General features: G+C 37.0%; 1 protein-coding gene across 1 annotated transcript in view; it reads left to right on the forward strand.

Annotated features, from left to right (window-relative positions):
- CUL3 (cullin 3) overlaps window positions 1-20,825 on the forward strand; it is a 58,627-nt gene that overhangs the window by 36,541 nt on the left and 1,261 nt on the right. Inside the window, exons 5-15 of the mRNA XM_027650476.1 lie at window positions 766-880; window positions 2,182-2,410; window positions 3,533-3,678; window positions 6,548-6,724; window positions 7,774-7,944; window positions 9,249-9,356; window positions 12,697-12,821; window positions 13,154-13,250; window positions 14,263-14,397; window positions 18,915-19,101; window positions 20,461-20,606. Of these exons, the coding sequence (XP_027506277.1) occupies window positions 766-880; window positions 2,182-2,410; window positions 3,533-3,678; window positions 6,548-6,724; window positions 7,774-7,944; window positions 9,249-9,356; window positions 12,697-12,821; window positions 13,154-13,250; window positions 14,263-14,397; window positions 18,915-19,101; window positions 20,461-20,606 (1,636 nt within the window). The remainder of the gene's footprint in view (window positions 1-765; window positions 881-2,181; window positions 2,411-3,532; window positions 3,679-6,547; window positions 6,725-7,773; window positions 7,945-9,248; window positions 9,357-12,696; window positions 12,822-13,153; window positions 13,251-14,262; window positions 14,398-18,914; window positions 19,102-20,460; window positions 20,607-20,825) is intronic.

Raw genomic sequence — 20,825 nt, forward strand, 5'->3', positions numbered from 1 at the left:
TAGATGTGGAGTTTTGTGCCACACACTGCAGATACTGCAGCTGAAGGGACTTCAAATTTGCAAGTTTTCTTGTGCTTCTCCAGTTTCAGAACAGCTGTTGGGTGTGGGGATGTGTAAAATCCTTGCTACTTTGGCTGCAGTTCTGTGACTGAGATTGCCCAACGTGCAATTTATGAAGAGAAAGAATACTCCCTGGCTACAGCTGTGTATTGTCCCCTACTGCCAGGAAGTGGAAATTTCTTTCTGGAGGCAGTTCCTTTGTTTTCATTAACTTGCTGATACATTTTTATTTTGGTGGGGTTTATTTCGTGTTTGGTTGGGGGGGTGTTTTGGTTTTTTTTAAACAGCCAACCAACAAAAAATACTTAAACTTTGCACAGCAAATTTCATGTGTGCAGTTATTTTAAATTGCTCAATCCTGACCTACACGTGCAGTTTTCTTTGAAGTAGTATTTTGGTTTATTTTCCTATATATTGAAATATATTCTTCATAGTCTTGCAAGCTAGTAGAACTTGAGATCTGCTTCCCTATCACTGCATTTAAAACATTTAATAAACATTATCAGCTCTTTAGTTTTGAACAAAACCAAACAACGTTGCTGGTATAATTTTCTTGAAAATGTGTCATGTATCAAAACAGATTTAGAATGGACTTTCTATTACTATGTTTTATTTAATATCATGTTACAAGTTGTTATTCTGCTTTGTACTCTGTTTTACAAGCATGTTGATTTCTCAAGTTGTTAACAACTTACTTTTTGGCAGAGGCGCAATAAGAAATGCTTGCCAGATGTTAATGATTCTAGGTCTTGAAGGAAGGTCAGTCTATGAAGAAGACTTTGAGGCTCCATTTTTGGAGATGTCTGCAGAATTTTTTCAGGTATGGCAGTGTTCTAATCTCGTGTTTGGAATGTTGTTGTAACTCCCTGGAATTGTGAGAACTGATGGTCCTTTAAATACTTGTTGCTTATTTGATGAGTATGTCCATATCCATTAAATTAAATAAGAAAAATAAGGGCTAACTGTGCAGGGGAAAAGTAACACATTTTCTACAGAATTAGCATAATTTGAATGTAGTTTTGAGATGTGGGTGCCAATAACATGTGAAGTAATCATTATGCTAATCTTATGCCTGCTGCTTTAGGCTATTTCATGCAACTCAGTCTACCCCTGCATTGCCCTCACAGTCTTTTTGAAATACCAGTAGCATGAAAGGTTCAAACTATTTCAGGCTGGGAAACCTGTCAAACTGCCTTGGAGGAAGCTTTTTCCTTCATAGTATCTAGATTTGTGAGCTATTTTTTGTAATAAAATGAACTGAGTCAAGGAATTAAGCGTAAGCAAGTGGCTCTCCAGTTGTTGATCAGCCACCAAATAACACATTTTAAATATTCCCTGAGGGTTTTTTGTGAGATACTTTGAGGAGAAAAGCCAGTTGATTGCTTTTTGAGTGTAATCATGTTCATCTTGCTGGAAATTGTTATAAATTTTAAGAGCATGTTAAAAGATATCTAGATGAGATAATTTGTCAGTCTCCCAATTCTTATGCAGGATCAACTGACTGACTGTTGTATGCTCTGATCTCCAACCTTTTTTGAAAAGCTGAATCATATGTTGTACAACCACTTAAATGTCATTGTGTACTGGTTTTCTTTGATGCTACATAAATTTAAGAAAACTAATTACCTTCATTTAAGTTCCGTTTCTTAGCTCTGCCTTAAAAATAAAAAAATAAAACATCTTTTCACCAAAAGACTATGCTGACCAGTATGGATAAAAACAGTTTGACATGAAATAATGTGCTTAGCATTGTCACTAATGAGAATGATCACAACTGACATAAACTGGTATTTGAAAGGAATTTTTGCCTCTTCTCTCTCCCCATTGTTTTGTTTTCTTTGGACCTGTGGCTAAAACTCTGGTTGGTAACTGGAAACTAGGCTGTCTTAGGATGAAAAATATAGACCTTGTTTATATTGCATATATCCCCTTATGTAACACATTTAGCATAATAGAACCTTCATTTTGTGTTAAGTGTGTATGTAAATCTTGGATGCATAATGTGTTGGACATGCTGTGTTTGATTTGAACTTGCTTATAAATGCTGATCTGGCATAACTAGTATGTTTTCTTTTTCTCTTTAAAAAAAAAGTCTAAAGTATTAATTTGTGTTAATCACAGATGGAAAGTCAAAAATTTTTAGCTGAAAACAGTGCTTCTGTATATATAAAGAAAGTAGAAGCTAGAATTAATGAAGAAATAGAACGGGTGATGCATTGTCTGGATAAATCAACAGAAGAACCTATTGTGAAAGTTGTTGAGAGGGAGCTTATTTCCAAGCATATGAAAACTATAGTGGAAATGGAGAACTCTGGGCTAGTTCATATGCTGAAAAATGGGAAGACAGAAGGTAAGACTGGGTCATGTGGGAGACAGAAATGTTTATGATACTGCTTATTGTTTTTAAACATGGGATAAGTCAAGCTTAATGATTGTGTTCCTGTGTCATTGTGAAAACACTTTGGTGGCTCTGTTCTGCAAACATCTGAGAATATCACTTCAGCCTTTTACAGGGCTCTTAAAACAGAGACTATATGCTTAATTCTATTTAGTACCAGTCAGTTTTTTTGGTTCAACCAGGTATCTGGGAAAAAAAGTACAAATCCATTGCAGTGGTCTTTGTTACCAGTTTTACATGAGCCATTTTATTACTTCCATTCCTCTAGTATATATCTGTCAAAATACATGAATTTTTTTTGGCCCACAGGCAGTTATTCTAAAAAGTACTTTTGTAAAAGACAAACAGGAGCATTGCAGGAGCAATTCTTGTGGAGAGAACATTGTTGCAGGAAGGAGTTGGCTGTTTTTAAAGGATAAGAAGCAGCTTATTGAACTGGTTGAAAAAAAAGGGCTTGGCTTGATTTGGTTTTCCCTAATAGAGGTTAATGTGGGACAGAGTGACTGAATGAAAGTTACTATGGAAAGAAATAGAACATAAGTTTCTAAAGCAGCATAATGAAGAGAGGGATTGTAGTATCTGTATTTAGAAATTGGTGCTCAAACTAAAGCCATGAGAATGGGGAACAGACTTGCTGCTTAGATTAATGGCCTTTGTTCATTAAAGCAGCTTCACAATTACTAGGTGATAGAGCAACAGAGTGAGTACATTTCTGATTTGTAAGAAAAGATAGTTACTGTATTGAAAAGGAAAGTGATGATACCCTACTTAACATTTTTTTTCTTTAATATCCAGTTTAAATAAGGGTGTCCATAAGCTATAGGAATTAGTTTAACTTTTGTAGGCCTTAGTTTGATTGAGTTAAATAGTAGAGTGGAAATACTTGCTGCATTATGATAAGATTTTGCATAAATGTGCGGGGATGGATTGCTCTTTTGGAAAGCCATGTTTAGCCTAAGCCACTTCTCATTACTTTAGGTGAATCTTTTATTGTCATCTTTTGCTCTGAGATGAATGAGTTACACACATGTAACACAAGAGGTGTCCTGCATAATCTCTCATTCTTGATTCCAGACCTTGCTTGCATGTACAAGTTGTTCAGCCGTGTGCCAAATGGTCTGAAGACGATGTGCGAGTGCATGAGCTCATACCTGCGAGAGCAGGGCAAAGCACTAGTTTCTGAAGAGGGAGAAGGAAAGAATCCAGTTGACTATATTCAGGTAGTTAAATATTTTAACTTTTTCTGTCATCATTCCCACGTTCACCACAAACAGGATTTATAAGGTAAACCTTAATATCAATTCAAAAGGCATTGTTATTAATAAACAAAATTTAAAATTTTTTTTAAATGTACGTTCTCTGAATTTTCAGACATGTTTAGAACTCTGGCTGAAGTTACTTGGGAAGTACATGCTCAGTTTTTGGTAGCTGCTTATATTAAACAGCATATTGAGGCTAATTATCTAACTGCTGGGACCTTCTTAGATTACCCTAAATGATATGTCTCCAGAGTGAGTTCTATGTGTGCTGGCAAGTAGCTTTATAGTGTCCATTTTGATTATTTTATGTAACACTAGCTATCAGTGTTTGTTGAGACAAAAATCACATAGCAATATTTCATGGCAAGATAAACTGTGATTGAGAGGTAAATGTGTTTATCAATCATAACAAATTACTTGCTTCGTTCTCAGTCTCTCTGAGAAACAGAACACATCAGCATGTTAAAAGATGTGAGTGTTCTTTCTTGTTCTCCATCTCTCACTAAGTGATGTGTACCATTCATTCATCAAGATCACAAAATATGTTTCAGGAGTATTTGTCATCTTTTCCATTGCTTCTGGGAAGATGGATTTAAATTTGGACATAAAATCTTAAGAGTTCATTGAACTTTAAGGATATGTTTCTGTAGCTGGAAGATGTCTTATATTTAATCTGAACATGTATATTCATTAAACATTAAGTTTGAGGGGTTTTTTTAAATGTCTAGTTGAAGTCCTTGTGTCTGTTCTTTATGAGAAACATTTAATGTATGTCTGTTAATCTCTGCTGGTTTGTTTGAAAACAATAACTGTGCTAGAACTGGTTACTATTTGAAGAAGCCATTTGAGTATAAAAACATTTTTGATTGGATTAATAATTTTCTGGCAATGCTGAAGCAAACTTCTTACCAGGTTTGAACAAGAATTACCTCTTCAAGGACTGTTGAAAAGCAGAGAGAATATCCTTTGAAATTTATTTGGGTAAATGATTAAGGGCTGTCATGTTTTGGTGGTATGATTTAAAAAAGAAAGGAGGGGGTCAAATGATGTGGAAAATAAGTACTTTGAAGTAGTTTTCACTCTGATGGACCTAAAGAGGTATCATAAAAAAAATTAACAGAGAAAGATTTATAAACTTAATTATAAAGATGGTATCAAGGTTTCCTGCTACAGAGGCAAACAGCATAATGAAGCTGAGGAGGACTTACAGCTGTGTCCCACATGCTTTGGCAGAGCTCAGCCCTTAGTATGTACCCCAGCCATCTCAGGAAGATGTCCTAGGGAAGGGGTTGATATTCAATTGCTGATAAACCCCCAGACAGGTTTATCACTTCCACTGAGGTGATGGAAGAAGAGAGAAACACCTGTGAATTGAGAAACCACCTTGTACTTCTCATCTTGGCCGTGTTCAGCTGAATCTTGCAAGGACAATAGCAATAAGAAGACAAACATGGAAGCTGCATTATACTATCAAGAAAAAAACATTCATCATAGCTCAGCACTGCTTCTGCAACATGACATCACTAAACCCTGAGCAGAACTGGCGAGATGGTTGCAAAAGCATTGCCAGAGGATTAGGTTTAAACTTCGTATAATAGTTTGAAGGGATGTTGAAATGCTGTTTTAATTTAAGGTACTAACAGTTTCTCCTGTTTAACACCAGGTTGTTCAGATGGTGTACTCCTGGAGAGGAGACATAAGCTAACCTTGGTAAACAGAGAGATAGTGGGATTTACTTTGAATTTAAAATTTCTAATACACATTAATTAGCCTGTCTAAAGGCCATTCCTTTAAGTGAGATGGTGAGTTCCTAAGAAACGTTACTACTTCTTTGAGTAGTTCTTGAATGGCTTCTTTAAGTAACCACATATGAATAATTTCTTAAGGAACTGAGAACTTTAGTGTCATTTAACCTGGACAGTTTTTGTGGACAGTTGTTGTTTGTGACAAATCTGAATTTCAAGTGAAATTTTCTCTCCCTGCCAAATGCTGTCTTAGTTATGTCTAAACCCTGTGTGTGTCATATACACTTAGTGCTCAGATGATTTTAAGATGCTTCCCCCTTCTACACTCCATTGCTTTAGCTCTGAATGAAGATGATGCAAACTCTAAAAATTACGTTAAGAGTCCGATGATTTAGCTCAGAGGAAGTTGTTCAGTCCAGGCCTGTGTACTTCACACTGTGATAACTGGAGAGCTATTGCTTATATCTACCTTTCATATGCTCACAGTGACTCTTAAAGGTCAGCAGGAAACACGTGACTAAATAATGCAAAACACATCCCTGGATTAAATTAGAGGGGGGCAAAAGCCCTGACAAGTTTAGGCCTGTTGTTGCAGTGTGTTTTCTCCTCAGACTTGTTCAGTAGCTCTAGGGATGCAGTTGGTGGGTGCTTAGCCTCAGCTTTCACATATCCTGTATTTATGGTAGTGACTTTGTCAACATTGCTTGACATAGACAAGGCTTAACAAGTGCAACAAATACCTCCTTTAAGTTTTAGATTTAAAAATGCAGTACATCAACCTGTTTACCAAGGGTGTTTAAAAACATTTCTTAGTGTGAGAAGTGTATTATAGCAAACTGCACCAGTATTAGATACCAATATTTTAGCAAATTTATCTGAAAATTGCCTCTCTAAGATATTTATGGCAGCAACAGAAATTTAAAAATGGAAATGAAATTTCCAGTACTTTCTAACGATGCCGAACACAGAGCGTTGCAGAATCTCTGACTGTAAATCTGGTCTTCTCTGTCTGTTGTTACTGTTTTCCAGCTTACAACTTCATATCAGTGAAAATTGTTTTTCTTTTTTACCTTTTTTTTTTCAAGGGTTTACTGGATTTGAAGAGTAGGTTTGATCGCTTCCTTCAAGAATCTTTCAATAACGATCGACTCTTCAAACAGACTATTGCGGGTGACTTTGAGTACTTCCTCAACCTCAACTCCAGGTCTCCAGAGTACCTCTCATTATTTATTGATGATAAGCTGAAAAAGGGAGTCAAGGGAGTAAGTATAAATGAACTTGTAATACCATGCCCTTTGCTGTGTAAACTTGGATGAAATTAAACTAAGCTACATTTCTATGAATTATTTTTGTATTAAGAGAAATGGCAATACTAGCTAAAAAAAAGTATATGTAACACATCTGAGCTCATAACATTTTAGATCTAAACAGAAAAATCAGACACAAGGAGATCTGTGTGGCTTATCACCTACCTCTGAAGCAACATGTGTGAATTACTTCTGGCAGATACTCTCTCAAAAATCTTAGGTTGTAGTAGATTCTGCAGCTCCCTTCTTTTGAAACCTTAAGTATCATTTCCTTAAATATATTGATATTTTGGCAGCTATTCCCAATATCTAGTAATTTCTTTTGAAAATTAACTTACTTGGTATGGGGAAACGGTTTTTCTTTGCTTCTTTTTACTGTTTTTATATATCAGAGGACTATTATCTGTCTCTTCTAGTTTAAGTAGAGCTGTGTCCTTCAGACTTAGCTTCTTTCATGAGATTTTTTGAGGTACAGAACCCAGAACTGGACAGGATGGTTCATGTGAGGCTTCAGTGGCTCTGAATAAAGCTGAATATTAGTGCATGCAATTTATGCTTTGGGAATCAAATGGTAAATTCTATTCATTTATAAAATAAGTAATAATTCTATTTGTTCTGGCACTAGGTGGGCTTTACAAAACAAGTCTTAATAGTTAAAAGGTTTCGTTCCCAGCTAACCTTTCATACTCCTAATAGTGATTTCCTTTGGTGCTTTTTAAAACTTACCCAGGAACTTTTACTACGTTTATCAAGGCATTCTACCCATTTATTGTTTCCCTTCTCTCTTGATATTGCCTTTCCCTTTATTTTAAGTCTATTTCTTACTCCACTTTATTGAGTTTGGGCACCGTTCTTTTGGCTGTCGATCTCACGTTGGACCAGTTTTGTTGGCTTCTGTGTAGGCTACTGTTAGACCATCTGCTGCTGTGAATTACTGTAAGTGTTTGGGTTGTGTAAGACACTTGTGCTGGAAGATTAAAACCAGCAAATTATTTGTTTTACAGCTAACAGAGCAAGAAGTAGAAACCATATTGGATAAGGCAATGGTTTTATTCAGGTTTATGCAAGAGAAAGATGTTTTTGAACGCTATTACAAGCAGCACTTGGCAAGAAGACTTCTCACGAACAAGAGTGTTTCAGATGACTCTGAGAAAAACATGATATCCAAATTAAAGGTAAGACAGTACCTGCATACTTCTTAGGGTTTTTTTCTCTTTCTTTTTTATTAGTCATAGATGTGGTTTCTTCTGTTTTTACATAAGAGACTTATAGGTAATGTTAATATTGATTGCTGTTAGATACAGAGTTGATTTTTAAAGCCCCAGCAGAAAATACAAAAGGTTTTTCTGACTAATTTCGTAGAAATAAAAGGAAGTAAGTAGTGGTGAACACCTGTGATGAGAGTGCAATCTAGAAAACAAAATAATTTTTTTCAAAACTTGTTAAGACTTTCCAAATAAGAGGAAACTCCAGTGACTGAATTTGAAGATAATGCTATGTTTTATCCTAGGTTTTTTGTTATTCACAGTAGAATTTTGTTGCTGCTTGTGTTGTTGGTTTTTAGTTGCCTCCATCAGCAGACTGGGGTTAATGCTCATTTCGTCTTTGATTAAGTAGTTTGACATAGATTGAAAAAGCATCTTCATATCAGTTGGTTAAATGTACTGATTAAATAGACCAAGAGATGGAGAAGAAGGTAAAGCCTCAAGCGGAAAAGTCCTTGAAGCAAGTTCTAATTCAGCTTCTTCTTAAGTTGCATGATAAATGGCTAGAGAACTTCTGAACCAGAGGGATCTGATCCCAAAATCAAAAATCACTGATCCTCATTTTTGGCATATATTCTGTCAGTGAGCAAAATCTGTGTGCATCAGATTTCTCCAAATTGTCAGTGTTAATTCCTTTCTGATTACCTCTCCACCACTTTTATCCTGGTGATTTAGAGGGCACAGGGCATACATTTGCCAGATGAGTCAGTGAACCTGAACTGCCCTCTTTTCTTATGGAAGTGCAGAATGATCAGGATGCTGTGTCTGTGTGCATGTCCCTGATCCTCAAAAGGCCTGGTAATCTCACTGGCTGATCTGCAGCCAGCCTTTAAAACAAAATACTCCTAGAACAGCAGGAGTTTGCTTCTGATACAAATAAAGTATATTTCCCTATACAGTATAATGCTAAAAGGCAGGTGGAAGTGTATGTCTTAATTTGATAAGCTTTCACAGATTTTTAAATATGAGATGGAAAGCGAAAACAAAATAAAAAATACGATAATGGAGAAAAGAGATGGAGAACAGGTTTTGATCTGTATTGGGTTAGATCTGAAACTTTTCTAAAAGATCTGAATACAATGCAAATGAAAATCCCAGTAACAAAATGTACAGAAATACGGTTTTGAGATTTATAAACTTACTCTTGCAGGTTTGCATATCAGAAGCTTTGTTTTCATAGTGCTGGTACAACAACTTATTTTGTGTATTTTCAGACTGAATGTGGATGTCAGTTCACATCTAAACTGGAAGGAATGTTCAGGGACATGAGCATCTCAAATACAACGATGGATGAGTTCAGGCAACATCTTCAGGCGACAGGGGTAAGAGCGTGGGGGTCTGTGTGGTTGTCCTTTTACTTCAGTACAAACCCTGAACTTCCGTTGAGCTTTGTGGTTTTTCATTTGTTATTCCATGCATCTGCAGAGAAGGATTTTGTCAGCTTGTGGAAGTCAGTTCCTTTTACTATGTTTCTTCCCTTATAAACTACATTAGCATTTCCCGAGATGCTAAAGCCGGTTCAAAGCTTGGCGCACAGCTCGAGCAGTGGCAGTTTGAAGCCCTGTTTGAGCTGCAGCTGTACCCGCGCTGCAGGGGCGGTGGGTGCGCGGCGGCTCTGCCCGGCGGCGGCCGCCAGGGGGAGCGCGGGGGCCGCCTCTGCCCAGCGGTGCCCGCCCCGTGTCCAGCGGTGCCCGCCCCGTGTCCAGCGGTGCCCGCCCCGTGTCCAGCGGTGCCCGCCCCGTGTCCAGCGGTGCCCGCCCTCCCTCCGGGGCCAACTGCCCTCTCCCCGCTGCACTTCCCAGCTGCTGTGTCACCAGCAAAGCCTTCCCATTCTCCTCCTTCAAAGCTGGTCTCCATTGTGACCTGCATTTTTTTTCTAACAGCAAGAACAATATCGCGTGCTGACGGCGTTTTCAAAGCGCACCGTCCGATGTTTTAACTGCCCCGATGCAGTGAATGCCTTTGCTAAAAGCAAAGCTGCCGTTTTATTCAAATTGCAAATATGGACTTAGTTGTTTGTTCAGAAAAAATTTCACCTCATAGTAAAAGTGGGCCTCTGGAATACTGCATAAAGGAGAGATCACTTCTATTGGGATATCAGTTCTCTTGCTCTAAAACACTTTTTTTATACTGATACACAGTAGAGCTTAATAATATATAATAAACAGACCTGTCTGCAGGTAAGTAGATCTGTACATCAAGCATGTTTGAATCAGTTTCAGAAGTGAATGCCAGGAATATGTTTGTGGCTGTACTCTGTCCAATGTCCCTGGCTGTGCAAGGTGATATGAAATCTTTGCCTTCTTGAAGCCCTCAGTGGAAATCTTCTTCATCAGCATACTATGAATCATCCTGAGTGAGGGAACAGCATGTTCTCAAAGTGGCTTCAGAAAAGGTTGTAGAGGATTTGCATAGTTATAGAAGTGTTTGTGGACAGGCAGTCTTACTACTGCCTTTTTTTTTTTTTCTTTAGAGACTAGTCATGTTTTCCTTCTGGAATGCTTGAAATACAAATTTAAAGAAAAAATTGTAAGAGCATTCCCATTTTTTAGGTAGCATGCCAGACTCGGACATGGGGCGGGGGTTGTGTTAAAGATCTATGTACTTTACATGACAGTCTTAGATTGGGTTAATAAATGATATCTGTATCTTCTTTTTATCTGCATACAGCTAATAAGATGAATTTAAAATGTTAACAGATGTCCTGCTAGGCCTTACTTGAAACTTCATCTTTTTCTTGGCAAGAGACCAGGAGTTGATGTGATGGTTGCCTTTTGGTCAGCCTAATCATGGCCTTTTAATGAAATTTCTGGAGTACTTATTTATGACAGAAGCATATATATTTCTTTGTAGGTCAGTAATATTTGAGAGGAAATACAAACAGGAAGATTGGGGGGGGGGTATGTTACTGTTAACTTGCTGTTGATACTGTGTTTTATATGCGATAGTCTGTTCTACTTCTTTTTAAACAATTTGTGTACCTTGAATGTGTACAGCATCTCCTAGAGGAGTCAGGCAGCTGCTTTTCTCTAAATAATCCTACCTGTAAAGTTTCCTGCTGGATCCTATTTCCTGAGATACAAGCAATGCCAAGTTCTCTGTAGATGATTGGTTTGCCATCAGTAAGTGGAAAGCTCAGCATTAGGGAAGGTCCAGGCTCGTAGACTATGAGTAATTTCTACAACTGTGATCCTGAAACATTTCTTGGAGTCCCGTAAAGATCAGATCCCTTTAGGGGACTTTCCACTGGTTTGTACCATTTTTAAACTGAAAAGACATGTTGTAAAATAAAGTGCTTCCAAAACTTTTTCAGTGCTCTGTACAATGTATGATGTGAGGAATTCTAAATTATTACTGTGTTCCAGTCTGACTAAGGCCAAAAGAATTTGGGAAACAGTTACCATCTCAGCTAAGATGCTTCAGTTCCAGATAAATATATTTTCTGTATCCTGTCTGCACTGATGGCCTTTCCCTGTGCTTTGACTAGAAGAAAACTGTTGAGGCTCCTTTTTTTTTTTTTTTAATTAGATAATTGACAAATTAACTAGTTTTCTGTGTCTAAATGGCTGTTTGAACTTCTCTTATGAGCCTCATAACATTGGTGATATGAAATTAGAAGGATGGCAGTAGTGTTGGCTACAGAAGAACCCTTATCTGGATCTTTACATACTTCTGCAGATTGTTCCTTTCAGTCCCAGGGGTCTCTGTAGGACTAGTCTGTCATTGGTTTGTTTAGGTTTTTCAGAAGTTTCCTGGGCACAAGGTGGTTGATGCACACAGGCATTCAACATGCACAATACAAAAACTCTTCCATACTGCCTGGAAATGCTTCTCTGCTGTTGGATAATGGAAGTTTCTGAGTTCAGGTTTTGACCTTCTAAAATATAACATGCTCTGTTTCTGTGTAGTAAGTTTATAAAGTTGGATATTGTGTGCTCTGTTTTTTCTTGTCCTTAATGTGTATTCTTTGAAGGTATTGGTTATACCTCTGAAAATAGACAGCTTAAATAATGCTCAACGTAGTTGAGATACCTAGTGAGGGTTATGCCTCACTGGTAGCTGGATCTTTATCACCTGCTAATGCATCTAGTTTATAGGTAAAATAAAGCACTTCACTTGTGGGATGTTTGCTCACCAGTGCTGAATATTTATAGTAATAGCTGTCTTTAGGGAAAGAGGATAGGTGGTGTGTGTAGAAGCGAGTAACTGTTTGTAGTGCAGTCCAGAGGTGTGATTTAACACCAGATATTCAGTACTTACTCTCTACTTCTACAGAGTAAGTTTAGAAAGAATTACTTTGAAACTGCCACATTTCATGCAACCTGGCTTTATTGCATGTCATCCAAAAGCTATTCAGAGAGATTTGTTACATGTATCATGAGTTCTGTTTATGATCACAGACATTTTGTTGTCACTTAAGAATTATTTTGTTGAATTCTGTGTGCTCTTAACTGCCAGAGTGGAATGATGTGGAGGAATTTTGCTGTACCATCTACTCTTACAGTGATGAATTAATTTATTTGTCTGGCTTCCTAAAAATAATGTTTCTAGATATATATCTAATTCTTTCATAGTATATGAAAATTCTGTGCCAAAACAGAAAAAGTGAGGAAACGTGGTCCTGTTTTAAAATGGTGTATGTTTTCTTCCAATTGTCCTTAGGTCTCATTAGGTGGTGTTGATCTTACAGTGCGTGTCCTCACAACAGGTTACTGGCCTACCCAGTCAGCCACACCAAAGTGTAACATCCCTCCAGCTCCCAGACATGCTTTTGAAATATTTAGAAGGTATGTGTTAAAACAGACTTTTAGGTAGAGGCTTTAAGAAGAAACCTTCTAGATTTAACTTCACAGATATGTTGTACTGTTGGCAGTATGCTGGCAACATGCTGGCATACTCTTTTCTTCAGTTCATGTGAAAATTGGAGAATACAACAGTCACATTACGATGCTCAAGTTTTTGGGAGATTTTAAGTAAAATTCTAACAAGAGTTAATGTTTTGAAAAAAACCCAAAAAAATTTCTTAAGAGTGTCCTTAATGGTTATGAAAAGTCTGTGTAACTTCTTAAAGCTTTCAGTAACAAATGTGAAGTATGTATTGTTTTCAATTATGTTACAGATTTTATTTAGCCAAACATAGTGGGCGACAGCTGACACTCCAGCATCACATGGGTTCTGCAGATCTCAATGCCACTTTCTATGGGCCTGTCAAAAAGGTAAGGCATCAAGGTTGTGTAAATACTGTATCTATGTAAGAAAATGCACATTTTTAGTAACTTCAGAATGTTGTAAAATAAGAGCTTACCCATTAACAATATAAGAAGAAGATGCCTTCTGTTGTCAGCCTTATGGTCTGATTCTTCCTTTGTAGAAGTTTCGGTTTAACTTTTTCTTTTCCCCCTCTGAATCTCATTTGAATGCATCAGTCAGGATCACCTTTTACCTTGTAGAAAAATAGTAAATTTGGTCTTGAAGGGACTTCAGTGGTTTGAGTGTTTGGAGTTTTTTGGCTGTAAATGACTCAAAAGTGAAAAGAAACTTGTTTCTTTATAGAGTTATTTCTGTTAAGCCAAGTTTAGCCTGCTTTTCATGTGCAGAGTACTAGCAATGTAGGCATCATTTTTTCAAAAACAAGAATCTGAGCAGAGTTTATTGAAATACAATGCTTAATTTGTATGTATGCAAGAAAACAATTTTCTAGTGATTCATACCAGTTCTGAAGTGCTAAGCTAGAGGTAGCAGTGGCATGACAACTGGCAATGTAGAAGGCAACGCAAAACAAAAACAAAATTCTTATAACAAAGTATTAATAATGCACATTTGTGAGAATGTTAAAATTGTGTTACTGTAAGATAAATATTTTGATAATTTTGAAGATAAGAGTAAGAAAACTTGGAGGGTGGGCAAGTATTGAAACAGAGGCCAGAGAGGTGGTAGAGACTCTGTCCTTGGCAATGCTCAGTATGTGACTGAGGGCTCTAGATGGCCTGGCTTGCAGTGATGGCTGGAGCACAGGACTTAAGGAGGTGCCTCCAGCTTCAATCCCCCTGATGTTCTAAGACAGCTACTGGAGGAACATTCTGCTTATGCCCCCGGGCATATGCTGTTCTATTTCTTGTGTAGACCGACCTCCTGGATAAATTTTTCATCATGTAACTTTCATCTTATCAAGGTAAAATGTTTTTCAGTGGAGAATAATCTAATAGTAGTTTTGGAATTTTAAAATAGGAAGATGGCTCAGAAGTTGGCGTAGGAGGTGCCCAAGTAACTGGCTCAAATACACGGAAGCACATATTGCAAGTCTCCACTTTCCAGATGACGATATTAATGCTCTTTAACAACAGAGAAAAATACACATTTGAGGTAAGTGTTGTGGTTGTCTTACCTCATTTTAAATGACTATTTTAGGCACTTTCTTGTTCTCTTGAATACACTGTTGAAGATCAGATGCCTCTTGTTCTATTTGAGTATGGATCAGGCCAATAAATGCAGGAAGCAGATCGTTAGCAGTGCACCTATTTGGGAACACAAGTTTTCAGAAGTGTTTGAGGGTTGTGAGTGTGGTTATTTCTAGGCCATCGAGCTGCAGAAAAGCTGAAGTTGGAATGCAGCAGGTGGCTCCATTTCCTCATTTTATCTTCGATAAACTGCATTTAGAGGCCAAAGGGTGGGGAAGGATTTGTGTCCTGGCTTCTTGAATACTGAAGTGCTTAAACTGGCAGGCTGGAGTGAGCTATAGGGTGGTTCAAAGAACTTTCAGCACTTCTCTGAGCTGGTTAGCCAGAAAGGGCAATGAAGAAGGTCCAGATGGATTCTTAACAAGGAGACTAAAGGGGTGTTGCTGCGAAAGGTTGAGGTGTCAGCTAATGGAGGATGATGAAGGTGGCTTTAGAAGCGGAGGGGAATCCTGTGCTATGAGATCTGAGCATTGTATTGGTGATGTCAATTAATAGTTTCACTTCAGACATTATATTCCCTTTGAGAGAGCACTGGCAGCCTTGAAAAGCAGCATGGGTGCAGTTTGAAACAGAGTGGATTTCCAGGTTTTCTCATCTACTTTGGCTGTGCAGTGCATAGTAATCATTTGCCTTTTGTTTGGATGTTGTTTTCAGCTTATTTGGCATACTTCTAGCCTCTTAATAAGGAAAGTTTCTTTGAAAGTCTCAGCTGGGATTAAGGAAGGGAGGATTTGATAAGAGGCTCTTAAGAAACTACTCATAAATTAAAAACCCCATCATTTTAGAGCACAAAGTCCTGTGTATTGTGAAATCTACTTCAGGAGCATTACAGCTTTGAGTACTTTCTCTGCAGAATATATGAGGGAGCAAAAACAAGGAGGAGAACTTAACAGCTCTTTTTTTTTCCTTGAAGCTGGTTTTGAAATTGAGCTGAAGGCTGCCTTATTCCATCAAATTGTAGGCTTTATGAGTAGGAGAGCCTCACCCATATATGAATAAATAATACTTGGTAGAGCAGTGAAAAAATTTTAATACATGCTCTAAGTTATAGTTTATTTTATTGAGACCAGATGATAGAGAAATATGTCCACCTGCTTTTAAGTTGTGTGTGTTTTTTGTTATTTTGTTTGGGAGTTCTTAAGCTCTTACTTTGTGTCCCACTGTAACTAAAACATTAAGGAGGCATATTTGTTTGGTTTGGTTTCTTTGGTGAAGTGTGTAGGAGTTGTCTTTAACTCCAGCCAGGAAAGCTTATGAAAACTTAAGAAGAGAATGAATTTTATCTTGTTCATTGATAATTGAATACCATGATTAAGTGCTGAGTGCTGGGCAACCATTACTTCTCTGTCATGTCAAACTGGTGCTTTCACTGCAATGCAGCATGTGATCTGACTTGTGGTGTGTGCTTGTGTAAGCCTAAAACTGTCTGATATACAAGTGTTTCTGCAGATTCACAGCTGAACAGATTAATTTGAAGTTGCCTTCACAGTTGAACACACTTTGATGGTTTATTTTGCATTCAGTGTGATTATTAATTGCAAACTTGATAAGATCCTCACAGTAATCCTAACAGCCATTAAGGCATATGACTGAGAGAAAAATGAGATAATAATGATGCAAAAATTATGCATCAATTGCTATGGAAACTTAAAAGATTATTGCATAGAAAAATTCCTTCACAAAAAAAATGTGAATTTATTGTATTCCTATGCAGCAACATTTTATTTGTGTATGCAAAATAGCTGGTGGCCCTATGGGTCTAGGGTAATGCAAGTAAAATGGAAAAGGAAGAATCTTCATGCAAGCCTTCAAAGAATGCTAATTATTTCAAAGAATCCATTTTTTTCTAATCAAATCTCATATAATACTCAATATATTTTTCTGTTAGTTTAAGTTACAGCTCGGTATTTTAAATGGTGAAATGCACATTTTTTTGTAATGACATCAAAAATCAGGTTGTTTCTTTATGTTTAACAAACAAGATATACAAATGTGGCTGTAGTAGAAGTTAAGTTGTTGAATAATTCCACAAAAATTAGAGATTAGTACTTGAAACTGGATTATCTGATTCCTCTTTTGCTAATGTCTGCTTTGGAAGAGATACAAGTTGAAGCCTGTAAATAAAACTCTAAAAACACTTTTTATTATTTCAACAAAATTACATAATGCATTTCCTTCTGCACATTTTCCTTCTAATAACCTTTTTTCTTGTGTAGAACTGAACAGAGGCAATTCCATACCTAGAGGGATTTCTTTGGTAGCCTCCCAATAGAGCTCACTTGGTAATATTTTTAGCACTGATTGTGTAATCAGTACTGCTCCTGTGCACAAATCTAATGTGGCCTTTAAAAGAAGTAATTTTTGGAGATGGGGAAGAAGTATGCATTTTTCACTGTTACATCACATATCTGTTTAAAAATATGTTTAGAAAAACGTTATGCTACAGACTGAAGGAAAGAGAGAGCACAGGAACATCTGTTATCCCCATTTACATTCATAGCTACATTTTTTTTTTAATTCAACTTCAACTTTTTGGCTCCTTTTGAGGCAGCATATTGCAGTGCAACTCTTCATGGTTCTTACTTTAATGCTGGCTTATAAATTCTGAAACCCAAATGGGGTTTGCATGTTAGTGGCTGAGTTGAAATGCTAGAGAGTGAAGTACAACAACAGAAATACACAGTGGTCTATATAAGGATGGCCAGCATCAAAACCCCTCAGAAGGTCCCTTTTGGCTCTTTAATTCACTTTCACCAAAAGGAGAGTATATGTATTCCCTTGTAGAAGTGATTTAGTTTTGAAAAGATTAATTTTAACTGTTGATCAGAAATCAAAGTTTGGAAACCTGTATGTCACAGGCTCTACATCATTAAAAAGTTGGGTTTGGTTTGTGGCCTTAAGGCTTTACATTTATTTAAGTCCTGAAATCTGTCACATTCCCTTGGTTTGTTAAATTTTATGCTGATCCACCCATTTCAGTAAGACTTTTCGTTGTTACCATGTAAAGGATTATAGTTTTTTTGGGGTTTCTTAATACTGTTTCATGCTGAATCTGAAAAAAAATGTGTGAGGGTGACAACAGTGTTTTAAATAAAGCAACAAAGGAAGAAATAGTAACTTCCTGTGAGCAGCTTGAGAAAAGGCATTTTCATACTAGGAAATAGTTAAGATATGTGGATATACATCACTTATTTCAAGTGGTATAAATATTCCTGAATGCTTTATGGTAAACGTACTCTTAAGAACCCTTTATTATTTCCCAATCACCCATAAACAGGAGGTACCAAAATTTCTGAAATTTTTTAATTTTGACCTTACTAATTTTATTTTATTTCATTCCAGTTAATTTGAACTCATGTCAAAAACAGTTTCACGTAAAGTCATCACTGTACATGTAGTGTTGGGTCTAGTTGAAAAGTAATGCACGTTGTGTCTGAGCCTCAGCATCACTGAGAGCTGGTGGTGAGATGTTGTGTATGAGGTGCACTGTAATTCATGATAGAGTCCAAGTCAAGGCCAGCACATCCAAATTATTTTTATTGCATATTGTCAGTGGTGAATGACAACAGAAAAGTAGCATTTTTTTCTTTGGTTGATTTTAAAAACAACTTGAGTACACTCAAGAAATAACATTATTTGATAGAACTTAGTCTGATTTTTCTGGTCGCTGTTTAAAGAACTTTTAACAAGTTCTTTGTAGTTCTTTACAGTTCTTCACATGGACTTGTTTCTGCTGCTTTTAAGAACACTGACAGAGCCGCACCAAGTTATGTACATCTTTTTACAAACAGTCTTCTTCAGAGTTCATGTTGGCTGCACTGTGATGGGGGTTTTTGTATTTCACCTGGAGAAGTCCTGGCCAAGGGCATCTGGGCTGTAAATAAATTATTTGAGGTTATTCAAAAAGGAGGTATAATGAATCTAGAGTATTTCTATGTTATGGTGAAACTAGACATGGTTTGCTTCTATTTGTAGAGTTTTTATTTTCAAGTGGCTGAATGCAAAAGCATTTATGCAGCTCTTGGTCAGGAATTGTCAAGAACATCAGGGATGTTTTTCTTCACTAGTTAGTTAGAAGGTTTTCACCCTGTTCAGCAAACCTTGGAAACAGTTAACAAATCCTTTCAGCCTTCTCAAAAATCACAGGGAAATGAAACAGCTGGTTATTCATTATTCTTCCTTCAGCTCATGGTGACTCTTCATTTGACAAAATTCCCTGTCTCTGCATTGACGCAGGTGGATCGTTTTGCACAGTACACACTGAGGTTTTGCTGCTGAATAAATTCTAACCTTTCAAGCCCCACAACTGTCACAGTATTATTTTGCACGCTTGAAGGTGGACATTTAAGCAATCCCTGATGTTGTTTGCAAAACATGATACTTCTGTCATAGCCACAAGCTAATTAAGGTATTTTTCTTTAGGAAATTCAACAAGAAACTGATATCCCCGAAAGAGAACTGGTTAGAGCCCTACAGTCCCTTGCATGTGGCAAACCAACACAACGTGTTCTCACAAAAGAGCCTAAATCAAAAGAAATAGAAAATGGTCATATATTTACAGTGAATGATCAGTTCACATCTAAGCTACACAGGGTCAAGATTCAGACGGGTAAGTGAGCTTTATGTTCTACTCTCTTGCAGTCCCACAACTGCCTTAAAATTTCAAATTGTCTTTTGCAGGGTTGATGTCCATAGAAGTAAAAGGAAGAGAGAAATGCAGAGGGTTTTTAGATGATGATTAGTTGCATCAAAATGAAAACTCTAATACCAAGAAAAGTATGGAAGTCAGTTAAGCCTTTTACTTTACAAACTTTGTAACTATCTCTTAAAGAAAATATTGAAAGAAAAATAATTCAAATCAAATAATAAAATAAAAATTATGCTACTGATTGATTCAGAAATAGGAAAATTGCCTCATAAGTTGCTGTACTACTGTGAAAGTGAGTGTTTTAAGTGCAACATTGGTAATTCACATGCTGTTTGTTACACATAATAGAACTTGCTGGGCTTCTGTGCAGCAAGTAAAACCCAGTAGTGCCTACTCAGCTGACCCTGCACATACCCCTCTGTGTGAGTGGTGTCCTGATCCCCTTCACACACATGCAGAGCACTGCACTGGCAACACATTTATCACCTCTGGAGGCTTTTCCTGCTGAGCAGGAGCACAGCAGCCAAGTTAAAGTAGATTGTGTGACAACTCTCTGAGCTTTAGCAGAATTCTACCTTTTCATTTCCACTCCACAAATGTCTGTGAATAGGGAATATGGTTTGGGTTCAAGATGATTTTAGAGCAAAATAGATAATTGTGGGTTTATCTTTCTGACATAAGAAAGAAAGGTTCTTATGTGTATCTCTTTAAAGCTGATAAATAGTTGGGGCTTTTAAGTGAAGAAGGGCAGGGGGAAAATGGTGTACCAGTGCAGGAGGAGGGCTTGGTTGTAATGATGCTTGGGTGAAGGGCAAAGAAAAGCTCGGCCTAAGGGCAGAAATAAAACATAAATAGAAGAGAACAGAATACAAATAGTTGAGTTGGAGAGGATAAAGTTGGACTATTTCTTCTGACTGATGAACTTTTAAAGTGTTTACTAGTTTGTGAAGTAAATTTTCAACCCTTTTTCTACTTCAATTGATTATTTGCTATATTAAAGAGAAAAATATTTAATGTGAGCATGAGGGTATGGGGGTTGGTGGTGCCTGTGCCTGTAAGAACATTTGAGTACTGTTCAAATTTTAACATACTAGTAATTAAATAACAGATTGTTATCTTGTCACTTGCTATCAAAATATGCCAGAAACTGTTAATATGTTCTTGTGGCTGCTTTTCATAAAAAAAAAATCAACTTTGAGAATGTCAAAACTCAGGAAAATATAACTTGATGTCTAGATGAAATAAACAGTGAAGGTAACACACAATGAAATAAATCTTAATTTTGCTAGCATAATTTACATTCTCTTTCTTTTCTTTAAGTTGCTGCCAAACAAGGAGAATCTGATCCAGAAAGGAAAGAAACAAGGCAGAAAGTAGATGATGACAGAAAACATGAGATAGAAGCTGCTATAGTTCGGATAATGAAATCTAGAAAGAAGATGCAACACAACGTGCTAGTAGCAGAGGTATGATTGTACACAGCTTGGATATGGACTCGGGAATTCTTTTTGCTTTTCCTATGAACTCATTGAAGTTACACAGCTCTTACTAACGTGATTCTGAAAGGCCTTTGAGAGATGCTGTAGTTAACCTATCCTTTGTTTTTTTTCTCCCTGTCTTTCTGAAGACTTCTAAATCCTTACCCTTCACTTTAGGATGTACTTATGGGTATATCTGATTTCCCT

The sequence above is a fragment of the Corapipo altera genome, unplaced genomic scaffold (genome assembly GCF_003945725.1).
Source record: "Corapipo altera isolate COAL_440 unplaced genomic scaffold, ASM394572v1 54, whole genome shotgun sequence".
Classification (NCBI taxonomy): Eukaryota; Metazoa; Chordata; class Aves; order Passeriformes; family Pipridae; genus Corapipo; species Corapipo altera.